Genomic DNA, 21,982 nt, shown 5'->3' with positions numbered 1-21,982 from the left:
CGAGCAGGCGCCTTGCCCAGCCCTGCCATGGCTGCGTGTTCCATCTCCATGGTCCACCAGGGAACCTCTCCTGCTTTCCTGGGCCGGGGCCACAGCCTGGCTGTGGGCGCGGCAGCTCACCAGCACCACCTCCTGCCCCAGTGATGTCTTACGGTTTGTATCCTCTGCTTGCTCACGCCCACAGCAGTCACCTGAACCAAGCACAGGCCTGGGGGCTTCAGGCTCGGTTCTTTTCTTACACTGAGGCACTGACTGGGGGTGGGAATGGCTTTGATTTGCTGGTGGGGGAGGGGGGTGGATGAAGGCCCCCCTGGACAGGTGTCCCCCATGTATAAAAGGAGGTGCTGGCTGCAAGGGAGAGAACGGGGCATACAGGGCAGAGCCCAGAATCCTGTTACTGGTAGGCCAGCAGCATGGGCAAGGGGCTATTTGCACAGCGGGGGTGGGGACGGCTCACCTGTGCTCCAAGAGGGCGCCCTGCAGGTTTGACAGGGGTGCTTAGCTGCTATCGCAGCAGGGAGGTGCTCCACGGCCCCTTGGCAAAGGAGCCACAGGAGGAGTGGATGCCCCAGCTCCCGGCCCAGCTCAGCAGCAGCTGGGAGTCAGGGCCCAGCCTAGTGCATTGTGCAGCACCCTGCGCAGACAGGGCCTAGCGCCACTGCAGGGGAGCTGCTCTCCCAGGGAGGGTCCCTGCTGCACCCCTGGGTGCCCGCCCGCAGGGCTGGGGCAGGAGCAGGGCCCTAGTGCTGTGATGTGCTGCCACCTTGTGGCGAGCCTCAAAGCTGCAGCAGTGCCCAGCTGGGTTTCTTCACTTTAGAGCTTGGCCCGAAGCAGGGGGGCTGCTCCTTTTCCCCAGCCCCTGCATGCCCCGATTTCACGCCCTCCCTCAGGGTCAGGGGTGGCCTGGCTGGGAGCCCAGTGCCCAGTGCAAAGGATGGATGGGGCATGGGCCAGGCCCAGCTCTGCCATAGCCATCCTGCATTGTCTTGGGCCAGTCCCTCAGCGCCCACCTGTACAAGGGGGACCCCAGCGCTGCCCCCCCTGCCCCTTGACCTCATGCACCCGAGCCCCCTCCCCAGCACAGCTGGTGCTGAGCAGGCTGCGCGCAGGGGGCCGGCTAAGAACAGCAAGCTCCCCGTGCACGCGGCTGGGCCCGCAGCCCTGTGCTGCTGAGGATGGACGGATACCCCAGAGCACCGGCCGGAGCAGCCTGGGCTTGGCCCAGAGCCTCACTTCACAAACTGGCTTTAAAAAAAACATCAGTTTTATTGCCTGGTTGGTCACGAGAGAAAAGTGGTTGAGAGCCAGAAGCAACGGCTGGGGCGAGAGGGGAATCCCCCTTCCCCTGCTGCTACAAGGAAGGGGGGTATCACCTAAGGGCCAGCAGGGGGAGGGGAGGGATGAGCCCATGGGGGGAAGGGGGTCAGAGACCCCTGCTTGTCCCTCCCCAGGCTGCTGCCCAGCCTTCCCCTCCCAGAACAGGGGCTGCTCCAGGGTTGCCTCTTGCTCTTCAACCCCCTGCCTGGCTTTTGGGGCTGGGGCCCGCTGGGATCATGTCGTCTCCCCGTAAGGTACAGTGCGTGTCGGGGGAGGATAGGGCAGAGGACGATCTCGATAAAGAAACCAAGGTGGCTGCTACGGGGGGAGGCTGGGCTGGGCCACGTCCCCCACGCCCCCGAGAGAGGCAGCTCTGCCAGGGCAGGGGAGGAGCGCTGAGCGAGGGGGAGGGGCCCTGCCAGAGCTGGGGACCCCACAGATGCAGCCAATGACGGCAACGCTGCAGCTGGCGCAGAGCAAAGTCCCCGGACGAGCACCCCCCACACAGGGGCCCACGCACAGAGACCCCAACACAGGGCTGCTCTCCACGGGGCACGCGCCCTGGATCGTCTCCCAGGGACACGGCTGCCGGGCCGGGGCCGTACCATGGCGCAGGGTCACGACTGGCTGTGGGGGATCCACTGAGTGTCCATGGGCCGCCGGAGAAGCTCTTCCACGTGTCGCGCGACGTCCATTGTATCGTCCAGGTCGAACTCGCCCTCGGGATCCAGGACGGAGTCGGAGCTGAGAGAGAGAGAGAGACCTACATAAGAGCAGCCAGACTGGGTCAGACCAAAGGTCCATCTAGCCCAGCGTCCTGTCTTCCGATGGTGGCCAATGCCAGGTGCCCCAGAGGGAATGAACAGAACAGGGAATCATCATGTGATCCATCCCCCGGCACCCGTTCCCAGCTTCTGGCAAACCGAAGCTAGGGAAAACAATGAAGCGTCCTTGTGACGCCTTAGAGACTAACAAATTTATTTGGACATAAGCTTTCGTGGGCTAACACCCACTTCATCAGATGCATGGAGTAGAAAATACAGGAGCAGGTATAAATACGTGAAAAGATGCCACAGATGTGACTTGCCTTACCAAGTGTGAGGTTAGTCTAGGGACACCATTCCTGCCCATCCTGGCTAATAGCCATTGATGGACCTGTCTCCCCTGCACCTATCTAGCTCCCTTTTGAGCCCCGTTATAGTATTGGCCTTCACAACACCCTCTGGCAAGGAGTTCCAGAGGCTGACAGTGCGTTGAGTGAAAAAATACTTTCTTGTGTTTGTGTTAAACCTGCTACCTATTAATTTCATTGGGTGGCCCCTTGTTCTTGTGTTATGAGAAGAAGTAACTAACACTTCCTCATTTACTTTCTCCACACTAGTCATGATTTTATAGACCTCTACCATATCTCCCCTTGGACTTTTCAGCTTGGAAAAGAGACGACTAAGTCTTATTAATCTCTCCTCATACAGAAGCCATTCCCTACCCCTAATCATTTTTGCTGCCCTTTTCTGAACATTTCAAATTCCAATAGATCTTTTTTGAGATGGGGCGACCACATCTGCACGCAGTATTCAAGATGTGGGCATACCATGGATTTATATAGAGGGAATATGATATTTTCTGTCCTATTAGCTATCTCTTTCTTAATGATTCCCAACATTCTGTTTGCTTTTTTGTCTGCCGCTGCACATTGAGTGGATGGTTTCAGAGAACTATCCACAATGACTCTAAGATCTCTTTCTTGAGTGGGAACAGCTAATTCAGATCCCATCATTGTCTAGGTATAGTTGGGATGATGTTTTCCAATGTGCATCACTTTGCATTTATCAACATTAAATTTCATCTGCCATTTTGTGGCCCAGTCACCCAGTTTTGAGAGATCCTTTTGTAGCTCTTCACAGTCTGCCTGGGACTTAACTATCTTAAGTAGTTCTCTATCATCTGCAAATTTTGCCTCTTCATTGTTTACCCCTTTTTCCAGATCATTTATGAATATGTTAAATAGGACTTGGCCCAGTACAGATTCCTGGGGGACACCACTATTTACCTCTCTCCATTCTGAAAACTGACCATTTATAACTACCCTTGGTTTCCTATCTTTTAACCAGTTACCAATCCATGAGAGGGCCTTCCCTCTTATCCCATGACTGCTTATTTTGCTTAAGAGCCTTTGATGAGGGACCTTGTCAAAGGCTTTCTGAAAATTTAAATACACTATATCCACTGGATCTCCTTTGTCCCCATGCTTGTTGACCCCCTCAAAGAATTCTAGTAGATTGGTTAAAAGAAAAGGAGTACTTTGTGGCACCTTAGAGACTAACCAATTTATTTGAGCATAAGCTTTCGTGAGCTACAGCTCACTTCATCGGATGCATACTGTGGAAACTGCAGAAGACTTTATATACACAGAGACCATGAAACAATACCTCCTCCCACCCCACTCTCCTGCTGGTAATAGCTTATCTAAAGTGAACACTCTCCTTATAATGTGTATGATGATCAAGTTGGACCATTTAGTAAAGAACAAAATTGTCAGACACATAGATGAACATAATTTGTTGGGAAATAGTCAACATGGTTTTTGTAAAGGGAAATCATGCCTCGCCAATTTGCCCGGTACTGAAGTGAGGCTTACTAGCCTGTAGTTGCCAGGGTCTCCTCTGGAGCCCTTTTCAAAAATTGGCATCACATTAGCTATCCTCCAGTCATTTGGTACTGAAACTGATTTAAATGATAGGTTACAGACTATAGTTAGTAGTCCTGCAATTTCACATTTGAGTTCCTTCAGAACTCTTGGGTGAAAACCATTGAGTCCTGGAGACTTATTACTGTTTAGTTTATCTATTTGTTCCAAAATCTCCTCTAATGACACCTCAATCTGGGACAGTTCCTCAGATCTGTCACCTAAAAAGAATGGCTCAGATTTGGGAATCTCCCTCACCTCCTCAACAGCGAAGACTGATGCAAAGAATTAATTTAGTTTCTCCGCAATGGCCTTATCATCTTTGAGTGCTCCTTTAGCACCTCGATCGTCCAGACAGAGACAGAGCGAGGCATCCCAGAATAGGCTCGCTGGGGGGCCGGGAGCAGCATGCTCCAGCTAAACGCCCCCCCCAGCACGGGGGAACCCCTCGCCCCCGGAACGCAGCTCAGGCCTGGGGAAGGAGCAGCACTTACTTCTGCGGGTAGACGTTGTAATGCGGCTGGGAGCACACGGCCGGTGACGGTGCCTGATCCATGTAGGTGACCGTTCCGGCGGCGGGATCCCCGGAGGCGCTGGCAAACCTGGAACAGATGAGGGACCGGCGCGTCAGCTGGGCTGGGGGCGCCAACAAGGGAGTAGCGGCCCGATGATGGGGAAAAAAGCAGGGGGGGGCCCTGAATATCAAGGGGCTGGCCTAATGCACAGAGTGAGAAGGAGGGAGCACAAGGCAGAACTGAGGGAGCTGCTAAAAGCAGTAAGGGAGCCTGCCCCCCGGCTGAAATTCGAGCAGCGGGGGGCAGAGTTGCTGGGGGCCTTGGTGTCACACTGTAGGGCCGGCTCCAGGGCAGGCTCAGCCCTCTCCCTGGGGCCCTGGCTGGAGTGACAGCTCAGGTCCTCCTGGCCCCAGCCCTGGCTCTAGCTCCCTTTCGTCATCATGGTGCTGCTGCCAGGGGTTCCGTTTGGGCCAGGCTGGCGGGGGTGCCCGTGGTGCCTTACGCCCCCCGCCATGGCCCGCATTCACACATGGGGGGCCTGCGGCCCAGGGGCCAGCAGACCCGGTTTGGCACCTGAGCCGAGCCATGCTTGGTGTCAGTGTCACGGAGAGTGGGGGAGTCCAGGCCCTGCCCCCCTCTTCCTGGGATTCACTGAGACTCTCAGCCAGCCAGTAAAACAGAAGGTTTATTGGACAACAGGAACACAGTCCAAAACAGAGCTTGTGGGTACACCCAGGACCCGTCAGTCAAGTCCTTCTGGGGGAGCAGGGAGCTTAGACCCCAGCCCTGGGGTTCCCTGTGTTCCTCCACCCAGCTCCAAACTGAAAACTAAACCCTCCCAGCAGGTTCCCTGCTGCAGTCTCTGTCCACATTCCTGGGCAGAGGTGTCACCTCCCCCTCCCCCTCCTGGCTCAGGTGACAGGCTCTCAGGTCTCCCATCCCCAGGGCCCATTCCCCGGTCAACACTCCCCCCTCCCTACTGAGTCATAGAATCATAGAATCATAGAATATCAGGGTTGGAAGGGACCTCAGGAGGTCATCTAGTCCAACCCCCTGCTCAAAAGCAGGACCAATCCCCAATTAAATCATCCCAGCCAGGGCTTTGTCAAGCCTGATCTTAACATCCTCACATCGTCACAGTCAGTCCCTCGCTCGCAGCCGGGAACAGACTTTAACCCAGTGCAGGGCGGGCTCAGAAGGCAGCGAGCCTCCCCCTGGTTGAGTCCCACTGGGAGCTACTTGCTGGCACTTCACCCAAAAGGCCGGGCCAGGTGCCTGCCAGGTCTGCAGGGAACTGGGCCTTGGCTGGCCGGACTCGCCGAGGGCACAGCCTGGCTTGCTGGAGGGGGAGAAGCCCAGACAAGAGCCATGCCGGCGGGGAAGTACTTACTCTGGCACCACCTGTTTGATCTGGGGCTTCACGTAGCCATCCGCGGCTTTGCCTGCAGTGGGAGGAAAGAGCCGTGAGCCCAGCAGTCCGAACGCTGGGTGCTGGCGAGAACCCTGCCCCTGCAACCCAGCGCTGCCCCGTCACCCGCAAGCTCCTGCTGCAGCCTGCTGGTGTAAGCGCACGCACGGCCCGGCTGCTGTCCCGCGCGTCCTGTCAGGCTGTAGGAACCTGCCTTCCCCCCACCCACGCCGCACAACGCCCGGGTCAGGCCCAGCCCCGCCAGCAGCCGAGGGGGCCAGGTCTCGGCAGAGCCCCTCAGCCAGCGCGCGCCGCGTCGGGCGGACCTGCTGCAGCGGCTCCGCTCGCCGAGAGACTCACAGAGAACCGGCGTGTAGTACTTGGAGAAGACCTCGTCCTTGGGCCGGTCGGGGAACACGTAGTTGAGGTAACTGAGGTCACCAAGGCGGTCGGCCAGCGAGCGGATGGAGAAGTCTCTGGTCGTGAAGGGTTTCAGGTTCCACAGGTTGCGGTCGGCTACAGGAGAAAGGTGGCAGCGTGAGCCGGCCCGCGAAGGGCCAGGCGTGGCAGGCAAAGGAGCCGAGAGCAAACCCGGCCTTGCGCTCAGGTGCCCCGATCCCAGGTGGGCCGGGCAGGGGACTGGGCTGTCCTTCCCCGCCAGCCATGCTGGCTGGAGGTCACCACCATGTCTCTGTCCCCTTGTGCCGGCCGGCAGGGCGGACTGAGATGCCCCCGTTCCGTCAGCTTTTCCCCACCAGACTCCCGATGGAACCATGGGGTGCCCCAGCCCCAGCGGCCAGCGGTGCCAGAGGAGCGGCAAAGCCAGCCCAGCGCTGGCCCCGGCCCACCCTGACTCACGCGAGTCGAACTTCCAGGCGATGGTGATGCCCCCGATCTCGGAGTCGCTGAACCGCAGCAGGAAGGTCCCGTCCGGCTTGTTGATCAGCAGGTCGTGCGCTTGCTGCTTGTTGACGAAGCCCAGGATGGCCCTGGAGCACAGAGAAGGGGGGTGAGGGGCTGGCAGTCGGGGGGGAGGGAGGGCTGTGCCGTGCCGGCCGTTATGGGAAGGAGGCTCTCACCCATCGTTCCAGTGAGGCTTCTGATGCTTCTTCAGCACCTCCATGACCCCATCGAACCACTGCCAGAAGGTGTAATTCCAGCCGGGTAAGTTCTCCTGGGGGAAGACCAATGCGGTGATGGCCAGGCCTGCGGGTCATGCCACAGGGCTCACTCCCGGCCCGTGGGGCTGCAGGCAATCCATGGCAGTGCTGGAGCAGCCTGGACTGCACATAGCAAACCCCAGCAGAACACAGCGCTCCCCAGCCCCGCACTGATAAGTCTCCCCCGGGGCGGGGCAGAGAACAAATCACTTGGGAGGATGTCTGGCCGGGGCTGCGGGAGGGACAGCGCTCGAGGGGGGCGGGGGGGGATGTCTGGCCGGGGCTGCGGGAGGGACGGCGCTCGAGGGGGGCAGGCGGGACGGCACTCGAGGGGGGCGGGGGGGATGTCTGGCCGGGGCTGCGGGAGGGACGGCGCTCGAGGGGAGTGTGTGGGGGGGCAACACTTGATGGGAGCGGGAGGGACGGTGCTCAGCGGGGCCGGGGAGGCAGAGGTAAGAATTTCGGCAGTCGAAGGACATTAATGGGTCAGGCCACCCTGGGTCTCCTGCTGCCCCACAATACTCCCCATGCTGCTGTCACCAAGTCGCCCCGCGAGCCGGCGCCCCCCGGCAGAGGCTGGCGGTGTGGCGCGGCTCACCCTGTTGAACTGGGACCAGGAGACGGACATGGCGCTGTACTCCTCCAGCTGGCCACTGCTGCTGGTGAAGAGCTTCTGGGCCAGGAAGAGCAAGTTCTCCTTTGTGAGCCCCCGGCTGCTCTGCACCTCGGCCTTGAACTTCATGTTGAGCGCCTCGCACAGCTGGGGCCACAGCACCTTGTCGGGCACGGCGAACGGCACCCGGCCCTGCGGGAGGGGGCAGCGCGGGAGCCTGGGGTCAGGGGGGCTCCAGCCGCACCCGGGCAGGGAACCCAGCGGGGAGCGCTCCGGCCCCAGGAGCCAGCAGCATCCATGCACTATCCCAGTGCCCCCCTCCTGTGGCACTCACCCCCTGCGCCCCCTTCCAGGGTCCCCCTCCGCCTGCCCCTGTGCCGCCAACTCCCGGAGCTCCCCTCCTCCTCCTCAGACCTCCTGTCCCCCTCCCCCTGACCCTCAGCCCCCTGCGCCCCCGACCCCCACTCCCAGAGCTCCCCTCGCCCGCCCCGTGTGCCTCCCTCCCCCAGAACTCCTGGTGCAGAGGCCAGCTGAGGGCAGGAATGGGAGACTGCCCAGGCGAGAACAGAGAGGGCTGCAGGAGGGGCCAGGTGCGGGGGGCCCAGACCAAGGGACCTGATGATGTGGGGGGCCCAAGAGCAATGCACATCTGGGGCCCCAAGTGAAGCGGGGCAGGCCCCCCGGATGTGGGACTCTGCCCCCCGGCGGCGCTGGCTGCTCACCGGCTCGGCGAAGGCGTTATCCCAGAGCACGGTGGCCGTGGCGTTGTTGTCCTGGCTCCCGTGCACGATCACCACCACGGGCAGGGACAGCGTCTGTGGGAACCGGCAGGGCCGGGCTGAGTGTGGGGCGGGGGTGGAGGCTGGACCCAGCTCCGGCTCCTGCCCTTCCCCCACCTGCCGCCTTCCCCCACCTGCCGCTGGGCGACTCTCAATCAGACCAAGCCCCCCCCCGTGCTTCTCGCCTCCATGCCCACCCACGGACCCTGCGCCCCCCGGGGCTGCCCCAGCTTGTGACCGAGGCTCAGGAATTCCTGTGTCCCTCCCTCAACCTGGAGGGACCGTCCTGGGGACGGGCGACACGGCCAAGCCTGACACCAGCCCCAGAAGGGCTCCTGGAGCCCCCAGCGCCGGGCAGGGCCCTGGGCAGCGGTGCCGGCTTTACCTTGACCTGGAAGACCAGCTCGTTGCCGCCGACGCTGAACTGCGACTCGAAGAGGATGGTGAACTTCTCCTCGGTCACCGACTCGGCGCCACGCCGATCCGAGCGCTTGATGCGCTTCAGGGACTGCGGGAGGCAGGGGAGAGCGTGAGAGGCGGGTGAGGGCAGGGGGCGGGGGCGTTGCCTGCGGCCCGGCTCTCACCATGTTCCTGAAGTGGGCGCTCAGCGTGCCCGTGGCTTGGTGGTACTCCATCACGCAGCAGTTGTTCAGGATCTCCCCACTGCTCTCGCTGCAACGGGAAAGGCAGGTGAGGGGGGCCAGGCACTGGGCCAGCTCCGACGGCCAGGGGGGATGGGGGGGACTGGGCGGTGCCAACAGTCACCATGGGGGGCAGCTCGGGGACTCCACTGGGGGTGCTGGGAAAGGGGCCAGTCGCCAGCCCCACAGGCGTGCGGCTGACCCTCCCTCCACTCAGCGATACCCCGGGGGTCAGAGGGGGCCACACGCTGGGCTGGGCTCTCTCCGGGGGATCCAGGCTACGTGAGCAATGGGACGCAGAGACAACAAGGGACCAGCCCCACAGGGTCCTGCCAGAGCCCCCCAGTTACCCCACCCAGTTACCCCGGGACTCAACAGGAGCCGCGTGGCTCAGCAGGGCCAGCTCGGGTGTCCCCCAGGACCTGCCCCGGGCGAGTGGCGGGGGGGCATTACTTGCGGGTGCTTTCGTTCTTCAGCAGGGCCTTGGCTTGCTGCTCGCTGATGATGGTGGCCTTCACCTGGGGCGGGTTCATGTGCACGTTCAGCTTCCCCCCCACCAGCAGCCGCACCGTGGCCGCGAACTTGGTCTGCGTCTTCAGCACCTGGGGGGGCTGCTTCTCGATGATGAAGGTGCTGGGGGGAGGAGCCAGCATCATGGGGCCTGCGGCTGCGAGATGGGCCCCGGGGCCGGAGCTACAACCTCCAGGTGCGGGGAGGGGTAACGAGACCACCACATCCCCGCCCTGGCTCACAGCACCTGCGCCCAGATCCCCCTTCCAAGCCCCCGAGCCAGGTCCCCTCCCACCCAGAGCGCTTGCCCCACGAGCCCCTTTCTCTCACCACCCGCCTGCAGTGCCAGCGGCCCCCCCGCCCCCCCGACCTAGCCGGCCCGTGGCCCCTCGCAGCCCAGGTCCTGCCTGGTCGGGTCAGAGTCTGAGCCTGTTCCCAACCGTGCCCTGAGCTCAGCCTCAGCCCCGCCAGCCCGTGTGGGGCAGATGGCCCAGCCCAGCTCTGTCCCCCGAGCCCGTGTGGGGCAGACGGGCCTGAGCCCAGCCCAGCTCTGTCCCCCGAGCCCGTGTGAGGCAGACGGGCCTGAGCCCAGCCCAGCTCTGTCCCCCGAGCCCGTGTGAGGCAGACGGGCCCAGACCCAGCCTGGCTCTGCCAGCCCGTGTGGGGCAGTCAGACACAGCCCAGCTCTGCCCCCTGCATTATTACCTGGTCACCAGGGCGGAGATGATGTCTGTGATGGTGCCATTGAGCTCAGCCAGCATCTCCTCTACGGGCCCCGGGATGGGCAGCTGCTGGCACAGGTGCTCGGCCCGACGGATCTGCTGCCGGTTCTGCCAGATGATCTCGGCCAGCTTCTCACACCTGGGGCAAGGGGCCCCCGGGCCAGGTCAGCCCTCTGGCAAGGCCCAGGGACATCACAGAGCCCCAGGCCGTGGCGTCCCGTGTCTGCTGGTCATGGGGCTCCCTGTCTGTGCCTCCCCCACGGGGACCCCCAGGCCGCGGTGTCCAGGCCGAGCCAGGCCAACACAGGCTGGAGCGGTCCGGCCTTAGCCTAGCCATGTGGGGAGCTCAGCCGCCCCAGGAATCCAGTCCCACGTCCCTGGCGATGGGGGCAGGTGACCCCTGGTGCCCTGGACTAACAACGCCAGCGAGGGCAGTGTCACCCACCAGGGTCACCCCCGGGGCTGCCTCTTGCGACCCAGGGCAGCACGGTGACTCCCCCGGATTCCCTGCTGCCGGCGGCACCGTTCGCTGGTTTCCCAGCCAGCTGCCATGGGGCCAAGCGGCAGCTCCCGGGTGCCCAGTCCCCATTTCCCACAGGGCCGCGAGCCCCGTTCCCGGCAGCGCTGGGAGGGGGGACGCACCAGGACTGCAGCACGTCCAGGGTGCCCTCAGGAGGGCCGCCGTTCCCCGCCAGCTGCTGCCGCCGCTTCCACTGAATCAGCTCGTCGTCCAGGATGGTCGTCTGTTGCTTGCGCAGCAGCTGCAGGGTTTTCTGGTGCTTCTCTGCCAGCTCCTGTGAGGGGACGGGCTGTTAGCGGGGGACGGGGGCGTCACCGCCCCCTGCTAGCACCAGGGCAGGGAGTGGGGGCCCCCGGGTCGGCACTCACCACTCGGTACTGCTGTAGTGTCTGGGCCTCCCGGTGCAGCCAGGCCTCCAGCGACGCCTTCTTCTGCTGCAGCGTCGTCTCGCGGGACATGCGCTCCTGGGGGCCCAGCTGGGAGAGCTGGGAGAACTGGGCTGGGGAGGAGGCCAAGAGCGTTAGGCCTGAGCCCCGCCTGCCCCGGGGGCTCCCCGACCCTCGGTGGCATCCCCAGAACCCCTGCGCCAGGCCTGCCCCTGGGGTGGGGGGAGACTCGCTCCCCGGGCCCCACGGAGCCGGTGGGGCGGTGCTGAGCTGGGGACTCCCATGGGACTGCGAGGGGAGGGGAACCGTCCTGGGAGTGCTCAGATACCTGCAGCCTCCTCATGGGGGTGCGGTGGGCAGGTGGGTGAGATGATGCCCCCCCAGATGCTATGGCAGAGTCTCCCCCGTGCCAGCTGCAGCCCCCGCCGAACCCAGCCGGAGCCCAGGGCCTGGCGCCCCCTCGGCAGCTGGGACGGGGCAAGTGCTTCGGCACGTTTGCTGGCACGGGCTGGTGTCTCCCCAAGGACGGGATCTCAGGGCAGGTCCCTGCCCCCAGCAGTCCAACCCCACGGCCCCTCCCTCTCCCCATGGCTCGAGCGCCCCCCATCTCCCCACCTTGGAGGCGCATGTTCTCCTGGTACTGGATGATGAAATATTCCTGCGTCTGCTGCAGCTTCTTCAGCTCGTTCTCTGTGTCCTGGGTGACGAGGCGCAGCTCCTCGAAGGTCTGGTTGATCTGCAGGTGCTTCTGGGACATGGCGTCCGCCAGGCTGCTGGCCGGGGAGGGGCTCTGCAGAGAGAGGGCGCCAGGTCAGTGCTGTGCCCCCCATGCCTGGGGCAGGGAGAGGCCGGGCTGCAGGGGCTGCCATGGGGGGCAGCGACGGGCCCCACAGCACGGAGGCCGAGGCTCACGCCATGGGGTGGGGTGCGGGGCCCCAGGGTGATCCCAGCAGAGTCAGCGCTGGGGCTGGGCTGGGGCAGTGTCCCTGGGGCCCCAGAAAGATGGGGAGAGAGACAAGGCCCCCCTGCCTGGCTACTCACGTTCGTGCCCTCCCGAACCAGCCGCTGCTCATGGTACAGGATGTGGCGGATGCAGCGTACCAGCTCCATGGGGCACCGGTCGTACGTGTTCTGCAGCAGGGAAAGCAAAGGCCCTGAGCCAGGCGCAGAGCGGGGCTAGTCAGGGGCTCTCACCGGCCCAGGCTGGGGGAAAAGGGGTGCCATGGGCACTGGGCGGGGGGGCTGCTCCTGCCCTAACCTACCTTGCCAGCATCCCTGCTCCCAGGCCACGTGGGGGAGGATGGGGGTCACCCCAGCCAGCCTGTGCCAGGACAGCAGCTCCCCTTGGCCTTGCGGGGGACGGAAGCGGCTGGGGGGGCTGCGACATGCCAGGTGACAGAGGGGCTCAGCGATGCGCTGGTCCCACGCGGTGAGGAGAGGGGAGCGACGGGCACCAGGCACCTGCCATCACACACTCTGCCGCTGTCCCAGACCCTTACTACGCGCCAGGCTTGGCCAGCCCACGGGGGAGCGGCCAGTGGGAGTGACCGGCCCCTGGCAGGACACGAGGGCAAAGGCCGCCCCATTGCGGCTCTGGGCACTGACCTGCAGCTGAGTGGCATAGTGCCCCAGCTTGATCTTCAGCAAGAACCCGTCCTCACCCACTTGGTGATCTGCCTTCTTCTGCAGCTCCTGGATCAGCCCCTCCAGCAGCTGGGTGGCTTTGAGGTTCTCCTGGGGGTTATCGAGGTCGATGGAGTCCCTGGCACAGAGAGAGACAGGGGGTGGGCGGAGGGCCCAACTCGGCACAGGGACTGCATCTGCTGCGGGAACGCAACCCCCCACAACTGAGGCCCCCCTGCGTCCATCCCTCAGCCAACTGGGATGATCCAGCCAACCCACCACACAAAGCCCAGAGCGAATGGGAGCAAAGCCCCATCCCAAGCCCGCCCCCCAGCCCTGCACCTGCCCCCTATGCCTGCCCCTCTTCCCCCACTGTCACGGTGTCCCCGGGCGATGCTCTGGAACTGCTCCCCATGAAGCCAGGCAGGACTCTGAGGAAGTCTCCTCGCTGTGAGCAGCCTGTCTACAGGACACCCAGCTCACACAGCTTCCCCCTTCCTGGGTCTGACCTCGGTGCTTTCAGCATCCTCTGCCCCTCCGTGCGCTTCCCACAGCGAGTCCACCCAGGTGGGGTCCTGGGGAAGCCAGAGGGTCCTGCCCCCAACTCTGCAGTGAGACGTGACTCTCAGCCAGCCAGTACAACAGAAGGTTTATTAGATGACAGGAACATGGTCTAAACCAGAGCTCGTAGGTGCAGAGAACAGGACCCCTCAGCTGGGTCCATTTTGCGGGTCAGTGAGCCAAACAACCCCGTCTGCACTTCACTCCTCGTCCCCAGCCAGCCCAAACTGAAACTCCCTCCAAACCCCCTCCTCTGGGCTTTGTCCCTTTCCCGGGCCAGGAGGTCACCGGATCCCTTTGTTCTCTAACCCTTTAGCTCTCACCTTGCAGGGGGGAAGGGCCCAGGCCAACAGTTGCCAGGAAACAGGGTGTTGGCCATTCTCTGTGTCCAGACTCCTGCACACACCTGCCCTCTAGGGCTCTGCAATGATCATACACCCTTATCCCACCCCCTAGAGACTTAAGAACTGCTTAGGGGAAACTGAGGCACCCCTACAATATTCAGAGGAAACATTAAGAACAGTCCCACTTCGTCACATCTCTCCCCCTTCAAGACCAAACTGAGTGGGGTCACTTTAGCCAGTGACCTGGGGAAGTTCGAAGCCACCAGCGTTCCCATGGATGCCCCAGCATCTCTCCCGTTCCTTGGTGGGAGTTACACCAGGCCCTTCCAGTTTCATGCCCTCCCTTAGGTCGGAGGTGGTCGATAGCACTCGCATACCGCATGTGGGAAGGTTTATGCGGCCCGTGCCCTTTGGCCACCCCAAAACCCCCGGGGGTCAAACTGGGATCGGGTCTTCTCCCAGCGCTCCAGTCTGGAGGGCTGCAATTCGCGCTCTCTTGGTTAAGAGGCCTCATCTTGACCTGGGCCACATACTGTTCACTTACAGAACTAGCATGGAGACATTCCTTTCTCAACAACCTTGTCTCCCCAACAAGCTGGCCAGATACAGCCACTTGGTTATAGGACTGTTTAACTTTCTTAACAGCTTTCATTTCATCTGAGACCTTCTCAAAGCTATCCACACTGGATCTTTCAACAGGAAAGTCAGTGGATCCATTCACAACAGAAAATTTCTGGCTGTTAGGAACTGAAACTTTCTTGATTAAATCACTTTCACACCCTTCAGTTGCAGTAAACTGCTTGGAAAGACTCCATGAGGATTCCTTTCCCTAGGGCTTCTCTATGCAACAATTCACCCTACACAGAAATTCTGCCTTTACCCTCTTCACCGAGGGCTTGCTCTAGAGGAACACTTTCCTGAGCAACAACAGACTCTTTCTGGGTCTCACTTACATCCAGAATTACCTCTGGCCCATCCGGTGGATTCCTACACAATCCCCTTTCAGGCAAACTCAAAGACTTCCTAGATAAAAGGTCAGAAGCATTCTCCTTCTCTTTGCCACACACAAGTTCAGGAATCTTTTCCTTCTTGCTACAGGTTTCCACACCCTCAGTAGGTAACACGATCAAATCACCTTTCTGCTCTCCTTGTGCCCTGGCTAGGATCTCACCCTGATTAGACAGAGTTGCTCCACCCTTTCCCAACAACACACTAGCAACAGGCAAAATACAAGCACCAGAATTGTCTGGTCTCTGGGATTTTGCATAGACACTAACTGGATGCGACCTAGTTACAGGGCCATTCTCCCAAGCAGACACAAACTTAGGACCCTTCCCTTCCTGGGCTTTAGCTGAATCCAGAACCAGCTCTGAGACAACTGCACGATCCTCAACCATCACGGGCTGAAAGGTCCCTTCTGTCTGCTCCACAGACAAAGAAGAGCCGGACACATTTTCTCCTTTCCCAGACACACAGCTTGGGATCTCATTCCCCTGGTCCCAGCACACAAGGCTGGTCACAGACAACTGCTTGGAGATCAGGGTAGCTCCCTCCATTTGCAAGTCAATACCCCTGACAGACATGGGCACATTTCCTTCCCTGTCACACTTCTCCACCCAGCTAACAGGTAAGGTCCAGGGACACTCATCTTCCACTCTCCTCGCCTTCCCACCCTGCTGACTAGACACAGCCATCAGCTCACAAGGCTGCCTAGGCTCATCCAAACTTTCCTTACCCAGCACCTTGCCACTCCTGACAGATCCCCTGCCCTGCCTGTGTTTCCCCCCACTCAGCTTGGGTCTCAACTCCCACTGTGCTCAGCGCTGCCCTTGCTGACCCAGTGGGGTAGGCAGCGAGCTCGCTGCTTTCCTCACTGCATCAGAGCCAGCGTGAGCCCCCTCTCCGGTGTGCAAGGGGGGCGGGGAGCATCTCTCTGTCCCACCCAGCCCCAGGGGTCTGGTTACAGGCAGGCAGATAGCCTGAGCCTAACAGCTCCTCCCCGCTGCCAGCCAGGTCATCTGCATTTTCACTGACCATTTCCCTCTCCACCGATTGGTTCCCTGGATTCAAATTCAAACCCTTGGCAGTTACCGGAGCAGGGCCTGGATCCTGTCCCAAAGAGACACAGTCGCCCCACAACAGGGTCTCGCAGCTGATAACCTGAAGAACCCCAACGACCAGCCAGCCCCACCCCTCCTGGGTCTGCACAGGGATCTGGGCCATAGGCAGGGCGAGGGGCTTCGTCCCTGGGACCCTCACACAGCTCACACAGCCCCTCAGCCTCTGAGACTGCTGTGATGAAGCAGGACTGTTCTTAATGTTTCCTCTGAATATTGTGGGGGTGCCTCAGTTTCCCCTATGCAGTTCTTAAGTATCTAGGTGGTAGGGTAAGGGTGTATGATGGTTGCAGAGCCCTAGAGGCCAGGTGTGTGCAGGGGTCTGGACACAGAGAACGGCCGACACCCTGTTTCCTGGCAACTGATGGCTGGGCCCTTCCCCCCTGCAAGGTGAAAGCGAAAGGACTAGAGAACAAAGGAATCAGGTGACCTCCTGGCCCAGGAAAGGGACAAAGCCCAGAGGAGGTGGGGCTGGAGGGAGTTTCAGTTTGGGGCTGGCTGGGACATGGAGTGAAGTGCAGACGTGGTTGTCTGGCTCACTGCCCCCCAAAATGGACCCGGCTGAGGGGTCCTGTTTTCTGCACCTACAAGCTCTGTTTTAGACCATGTTCCTGTCATCTAATAAACCTTCTGTTTTACTGGCTGGCTGAGAGTCACGTCTGACTGCGAAGTTGGGGTGCAGGACCCTCTGTCTTCCCCAGGATGCCGCCTGGGCGGACTCGCTGTGGGAAGCGCACGGAGGGGCAGAGGATGCTAAATGCTCCGAGGTCAGACCCAGGAAGGTGGAAGCTGGGTGAGCTTCTTGCCCTGGAGATAGGCTGCTCCCAGAGAGGAGACTTCCCCAGAGTCCTGCCTGGCTTCGTAGGGAGCAGTTCCAGAGCATCGCCCAGGGACTCCGTGACAACTGGTGGCAGCGGTGGGATGTACTGCACCCCATGGATGGCACTTCCTGCAGTAAGTGACTGGGGAGCAGTAAAACGAAGGGGGATTGATGGGGACTAGGCGTGCTGAAGGCTCAGAGAGGAGCGGTTTCGGGGGGCGGTTAACCCCTGGGAGTGTGTGACCAGCAAGAAGGACTGTGCAGTAATGGGGTCCCCCTGGGGACTGCTATGAGCAGTTTCAGGGGCGGAGGAGCCTGCGGCTTGGCCCTGGGAGAGAGAAGGATTTTTGCAGTAACAGGGTTCCCCTGGGGATTGCAGTGAGCGGTCCCAGGGGCGGAGGAGTCTGCCGCTCGACCTTGGCAAAGAGGGGGTGACCTCGAGAAGGGCTAGCACACTAGGGGTTCTCCCTGGAAACTGTGGGGAGCTGAGAGCACACAGGCCTCTGAGTCCACAACAACTTGGGAACAGCGGAGTGGTGGCCTATCACCATCTCCTTAAGAAGGACATTGTAAACCTGTGCAGAAAGAGAGGGTTGCACATTGGGAAGTTCACCAAAGCACAGTTCATCCTGCAGCTGGAGGAGGATGACTGCTCTAAGGAACAGATTCCTGACCCCAAATGGGGCTATAGCAGGATCTGGGAGCAGCTGGAGTAGGAGCCAGGCACTCCCAAGACTCCTGTCCCCAACCAGACAAGGGTCTTCACGATCGGGTTCCCCATCGGGGGATCGGAGATGGATGGGATTGAAGCTGAGTCCGAGAGAGCAAGAGGACTGTGAGAGACAGCGAGAGCCCAAGAAAGAGCTGCAGAAGCAGCAGCAGCATGAACTGGCGGTGGGGGAGCGGAGAGGCCTAGGGGACCCCCCAGGGGTGAGTGGGGATAGACCCTGGGGGGCCAGTTCCGCAGGGAACCTCGAGACTAAATTGCTGCCCCTGGTTGGGGGCGGGGGGGGGGATGTGGATGCCACCTCACTGCCTTTGAGCAGGCTGGCGATTTGAACCAGGGGGACCCTGCGGAAAAGCCCCGGTGTCTAGCTCCCTTGCTGGGTCCCCAGGCCATAGATTCCATCAGCCAGATGGGTGGGGAAGTGGACAAGCTCCCACTCCTGACCCCAACCTATATGTCTGTGTGGAGTTTCCTTGGGCCAGGCCCCTCGGACCCCCAGTGGGAGCAGAAGGTGATGGTCAATGGGGAGACATTCCTGGGGTGGCGAGATCCTGGGACGGAGAGAACTGTTGTCAGGCCCTGGGTGGTGCAGCCTCAGATGCTGAGGGTCTGGGTGAGCTGGGTGAGGGTCCCAGGGACGAAGCTCCTCGCCCTGCCTATGGCCCAGATCCCTGTGCAGACCCAGGAGGGGTCAGGCTGGCTGGTCGTTGGGGTTCTCCAGGATACCAGCTGCGAGACCCTGTTGTGGGGTGACTGTGTCTCTCTGGGACAGGATCCAGGCCCTGCTCCAGTAACTGCCAAGGGTTTGAATTTGAATCCAGGGAACCAATCGGCAGAGAGGGAAATGGTCAGTGAAAATGCAGATGACCTGGCTGGCAGCAGGGAAGAGCTGCTGCCTGCCTGTAACCAGTCCCTTGTGGCTGGGTGGGACAGAGAGATACTCCCTGCCCCCTTGCACACCGGAGAGGGGGCTCACGCTGGCTCTGATGCAGTGAGGAAAGCAGCGAGCTCGCTGCCTACCCCCACTGGGACAGCAAGGGCAGCGCTGAGCACAGTGGGAGCTGAGACCCCAGCTGAGTGGGGGGAGACACAGGCAGGGCAGGGGATCTGTGGGGAGTGGCAAGGTGCTTGGTAAGGAAAGTTTGGATGAGCCTTGGCAGCCTTGTGAGCTGATGGCTGTGTCTAGTCAGCAGGGCGGGAAGGCGAGGAGAGTGGAAGATGAGTGTCCCTGGACCTTACCTGTTAGCTGGGTGGAGAACTGTGACAGGGAAGGAAATGTGCCCATGTCTGTCAGGGGTATTGACTTACTGTGATGAAGCGGGACTGTTCTTAATGTTTCCTCTGAATACTGTAGGGGTGCCTCAGTTTCCCCTATGCATTTCTTAAGTCTCTAGGTGGTGGGATAAGGGGGTGTAATTGTTGCAGAGCAAAGGGCCAGGGTACATAAATGGCTGACACTCTGTCTCCTGGCAACTGATGGCCTGGGTCCTTCCCCCTGCAAGGTGAGAGCTAAAGGGTTGGAGAACAAAGGAATCCGGTGCCCTCCTGGCCCGGGAAAGGAACAAAGCCCAGAGGAGGAGGGGCTGGAGGGAGTTTCAGTTTGGGGCTGGCTGGGGACATGGAGTGAAGTACAGACGTGGTTGTCTGGCTCACTGACCCCCACAATGGACCCAGCTGAGGGGTCCTGTTCTCTGCGCCTACAAGCTCTGGTTTAGACCATGTTCCTGTCGTCTAATAAACCTTCTGTTTCCCCGGCTGGCTGAGAGTCCCGTCTGACTGCAGAGTTGGGGTGCAGAAGCCTCTGGCTTCCCCACCATGCCAGTGCCCCCTCCACTATATGGGGCATACACAGAGGGACCTGCTGAGTGTTCACAGGGCTGTCCCCTCAGCTGCTGACTCCTTGCTGCTGTGCGGGCTGAGTGAAGTTGCGAGCCCCGCCCTGATGCCTTTCTGCCAACTCTGACGGGGGAGGCACTGAGGCTGCATCCAGGTTCCCTGCCGCAGTGGGCAGCTCCCCTCGTGCAGGATCCCTCACCAGGCAGCTTCAAGTGGCGTCTACAGAGGTAGAAAGGCTGATGAGGTAGCAAGGCTGATGCATGGCACTGGGCAAAAAGCTTTACAAATGATGACTGGTTAATGTAACCCACGTGCCTACAAAAGGGTAAACTGAGGCACAGCAAACCAGCAATGGGCCCCAGATCTGTGCTCAGACCGCTAGGCTGTGCTGCCTGTCTCTGTCACAGCCAAAAGCAGCATTTACCTTTTTTAATTGATAAAACAGAGATTGGCCAACAGTGGGGTGGGGGTGGGAAGCGTTTGATAGAGGACACACGCCCCAGCCTGGGGACAGAGCCAGGATGCAGCGTTCATGCGGCAGCACCATTCTAGACCCCTCGTACTGCAGGGGGAAGAGGAAAGGGGAGTTAGGTGAACCTTCTGCAAGCAGCAACAAGCACCGTCAGCAGCCGGCCCCCAGCTCCACCATGCAGCCCCTGGAGGAAGAATTTCACTGGCACGGTGACAATGGCATGGAGCGGGGCGGGCTCACCTACCATGCTTGGCTCTCGATCCACTGCGAGAGGTAATGCCGCACCTCGATGGGGAAGTGCTGGCCGTACAGCGCCTGCATCTGGCGCAGGGCCTCGCCCTGCAGCTGCTGGGCCTGGATCCACAGGGCCATCGGTCAGAACCTGGGGAAGGCACACGACAGTTACCCAGGAAGGTTCTTCCCCCACTCGAGAGGATTTGCACGCTCAGTGGTCATGGTCTCTCTGGGCTGCGTGCCCGCAGAAAAAGAAATTTGTCTGCCTCCCTCACACCCTTTCCTGTCTAGTCAAAGGCAGGTCTCACAGCTGCTCCCTCAGCAGTGGGGCACAGGATCCGATCTGTGCCCCGAAGGGGATGTGAAGAACGGGAGGGGACAAAAGCACTAGCAGAGGGAACCTGGAGCCGGAGGCTGCAGCAGAAGCTGCCCACCAGCCTGGCCCTGAGTGACTGGAAAAGCCACCAACTGTCACCACCCCAAAGGGAAAGATGCTGCTCCAGGCAGACGGGTGCGACAGGGTGAGCTGAAGCCAACGGCAGGAGCAACTTCGATGTCTAATGAGCTCAGGTCTAGCTCTTCCAAGGAACTCACAATTTCTGGGGCCCGGTTGGAGGCCCCTAGCAGGGCCTGGCTCTCCAGAGGGCAGGGGCTGAGCAGTCCCTAAAGAGTCTCTCAGACAGGCCCCCCAAGTTCCCAGCCGTCTCTGAGCATCGAGCTCTCCCAGACAAGAGCCAGGTTATGACCCGGAGGAGTGGTGGTGAAAACGAAGCGGGTAAACTCCTAAACTCAACGCCCCGGTCCCCAGGTGAGAAGTGAGCAAACACCATTTGCTCACACTCCTCCTCCACCACACCCTGACGCCGGCAGGAACTCGGTGCCGCATAGCAGCCTGCGGGGTATCTCCTGGCTGAGACGGATGCCGCTTTCAGGAACCCAGGGGCGTCCGAGGTACCGGTGTCCCGGCGCGCACCCACGTGGGTTTGACTTCACGTACAGGAGCCAGCCCCACGCACAAAGCTTAGCACGTGGGTCACTGCTTGCCTTACCCTGGATCCTTATGCGGAAGCCAAGAGGGAGTTTCTCACGGTCCCAGAGGGATTCAGCTAGCTCGAGCCTCACCCACCCCACACTGCATGAATCCCCTCCCCCTGCTGTGAGGGAAACCCGGACAGAACATCCCCCTGAGCACTGTCATGCAGCAGCTGGCCCTGGACCCTCAGGCATGGCCCAGTCCCAGGTCAAGCTAGACCAAGGGAATTCTGGGAAATGTAGTTCCTAGGGGAGGGTCATGGGAATTGTAGGCTAATGCAAGGCATGCTGGGAGGACTTGCCCGGGTATATAAGGTGCGGGGCGCTCAAGGGTAAGGCAGTTGCAGCTCAGGAGAGCGAGTGGGTGGAGGGGCAGCAGGGTGGCTGCAGGAAAGGGCTTGTGGGGAGGCCTAGGGACAGGCTGGTGCTGCCACCTGCACTTCTGTGGGGGTCCCAGCCAGGGGAAGCCCCTTCCCCCGTCAAGACCGGGGCGACTGAAGAGTGCCAGGAACGGGGCTGGGAGGCTGAAGGAGCATTTGGGGAGGTTTAGTTCCCCTGGCAGGGGGAGGCCCTTCTACCAGAAGGGGAGCCGCAGCCCCCAGGAGACGGCCAGCCTGCAGCGGGCTCGGGAGCGTGTTAGACAAGGGGCTCCGGGTGCACGGCGGTTTCGGCCTCCCCACAGCAAATGCTCTGTGCTACCCTTTGGGGCCCGGCTGTACCTGGGGTCCCTGACGTGGCTGCTTTGTCTACTGCAGATGGGGGCCCAGGTGTCTGAATGGCGTAATCCAGCAAGTAAAGGGAGCGGCCCGTTTTGGGGGGCAGGGGAGGCATTACCTGCCTTGGTATAAAGGGAGAGCTTGCTAGTAGCCGGCACCCTCAGCCCCTCATCCATGCACTTTGCTTCGCAGCCCCTCCCTTGGCATGCTTCCTGCGGCCGCCACTGCGGGAGCTGGGGCAGT

At 61.0% G+C, this 21,982-nt stretch overlaps 1 protein-coding gene across 2 annotated transcripts; it reads right to left on the bottom strand.

Moving 5' to 3' along the window:
- Positions 1-1,276: 1,276 nt before the first annotated feature.
- Positions 1,277-20,139, bottom strand: LOC144258082 (signal transducer and activator of transcription 5B-like). 2 transcript variants are annotated; one of them, XM_077806422.1, is made up of 18 exons: positions 20,002-20,139; positions 12,863-13,019; positions 12,299-12,388; positions 11,873-12,047; positions 11,240-11,370; positions 10,994-11,145; positions 10,335-10,490; positions 9,573-9,752; positions 9,063-9,150; positions 8,864-8,986; positions 8,422-8,514; positions 7,685-7,891; positions 7,006-7,100; positions 6,785-6,915; positions 6,287-6,442; positions 5,909-5,960; positions 4,498-4,605; positions 1,277-2,061 (listed from the first exon to the last, which is right to left on the bottom strand). In XM_077806422.1, exons 1-18 carry the CDS (start codon positions 20,127-20,129, stop codon positions 1,935-1,937), a joined length of 2,349 nt encoding a protein of 782 aa, XP_077662548.1. In that variant the 5' UTR covers positions 20,130-20,139; the 3' UTR covers positions 1,277-1,934. The 2 variants fall into 2 exon arrangements, with proteins under 2 accessions (XP_077662548.1, XP_077662549.1); XM_077806423.1 differs by lacking the exon at positions 9,573-9,752.
- Positions 20,140-21,982: the final 1,843 nt, after the last annotated feature.

The sequence above is a fragment of the Eretmochelys imbricata genome, chromosome 27 (assembly GCF_965152235.1).
Source record: "Eretmochelys imbricata isolate rEreImb1 chromosome 27, rEreImb1.hap1, whole genome shotgun sequence".
NCBI classification, from domain to species: Eukaryota; Metazoa; Chordata; order Testudines; family Cheloniidae; genus Eretmochelys; species Eretmochelys imbricata.
This window is presented reverse-complemented; position numbering and strand designations above follow the sequence as displayed.

What these genes read in the sequence shown, in the direction of transcription:
- LOC144258082 (XM_077806422.1), bottom strand. Translation starts at nt 20,129, where the DNA reads ATGGCCCTGTGGATCCAGGCCCAGCAGCTGCAGGGCGAGGCCCTGCGC. An exon ending in GTACTACACGCCGGTTCTCT is followed by an intron (nt 5,961 to 6,286) that starts GTGAGTCTCTCG and finishes CTCCCACTGCAG; the next exon opens with GCAAAGCCGCGGATGGCTAC. An exon ending in TACAACGTCTACCCGCAGAA is followed by an intron (nt 2,062 to 4,497) that starts GTAAGTGCTGCT and finishes TCTCTCTCTCAG; the next exon opens with CTCCGACTCCGTCCTGGATC.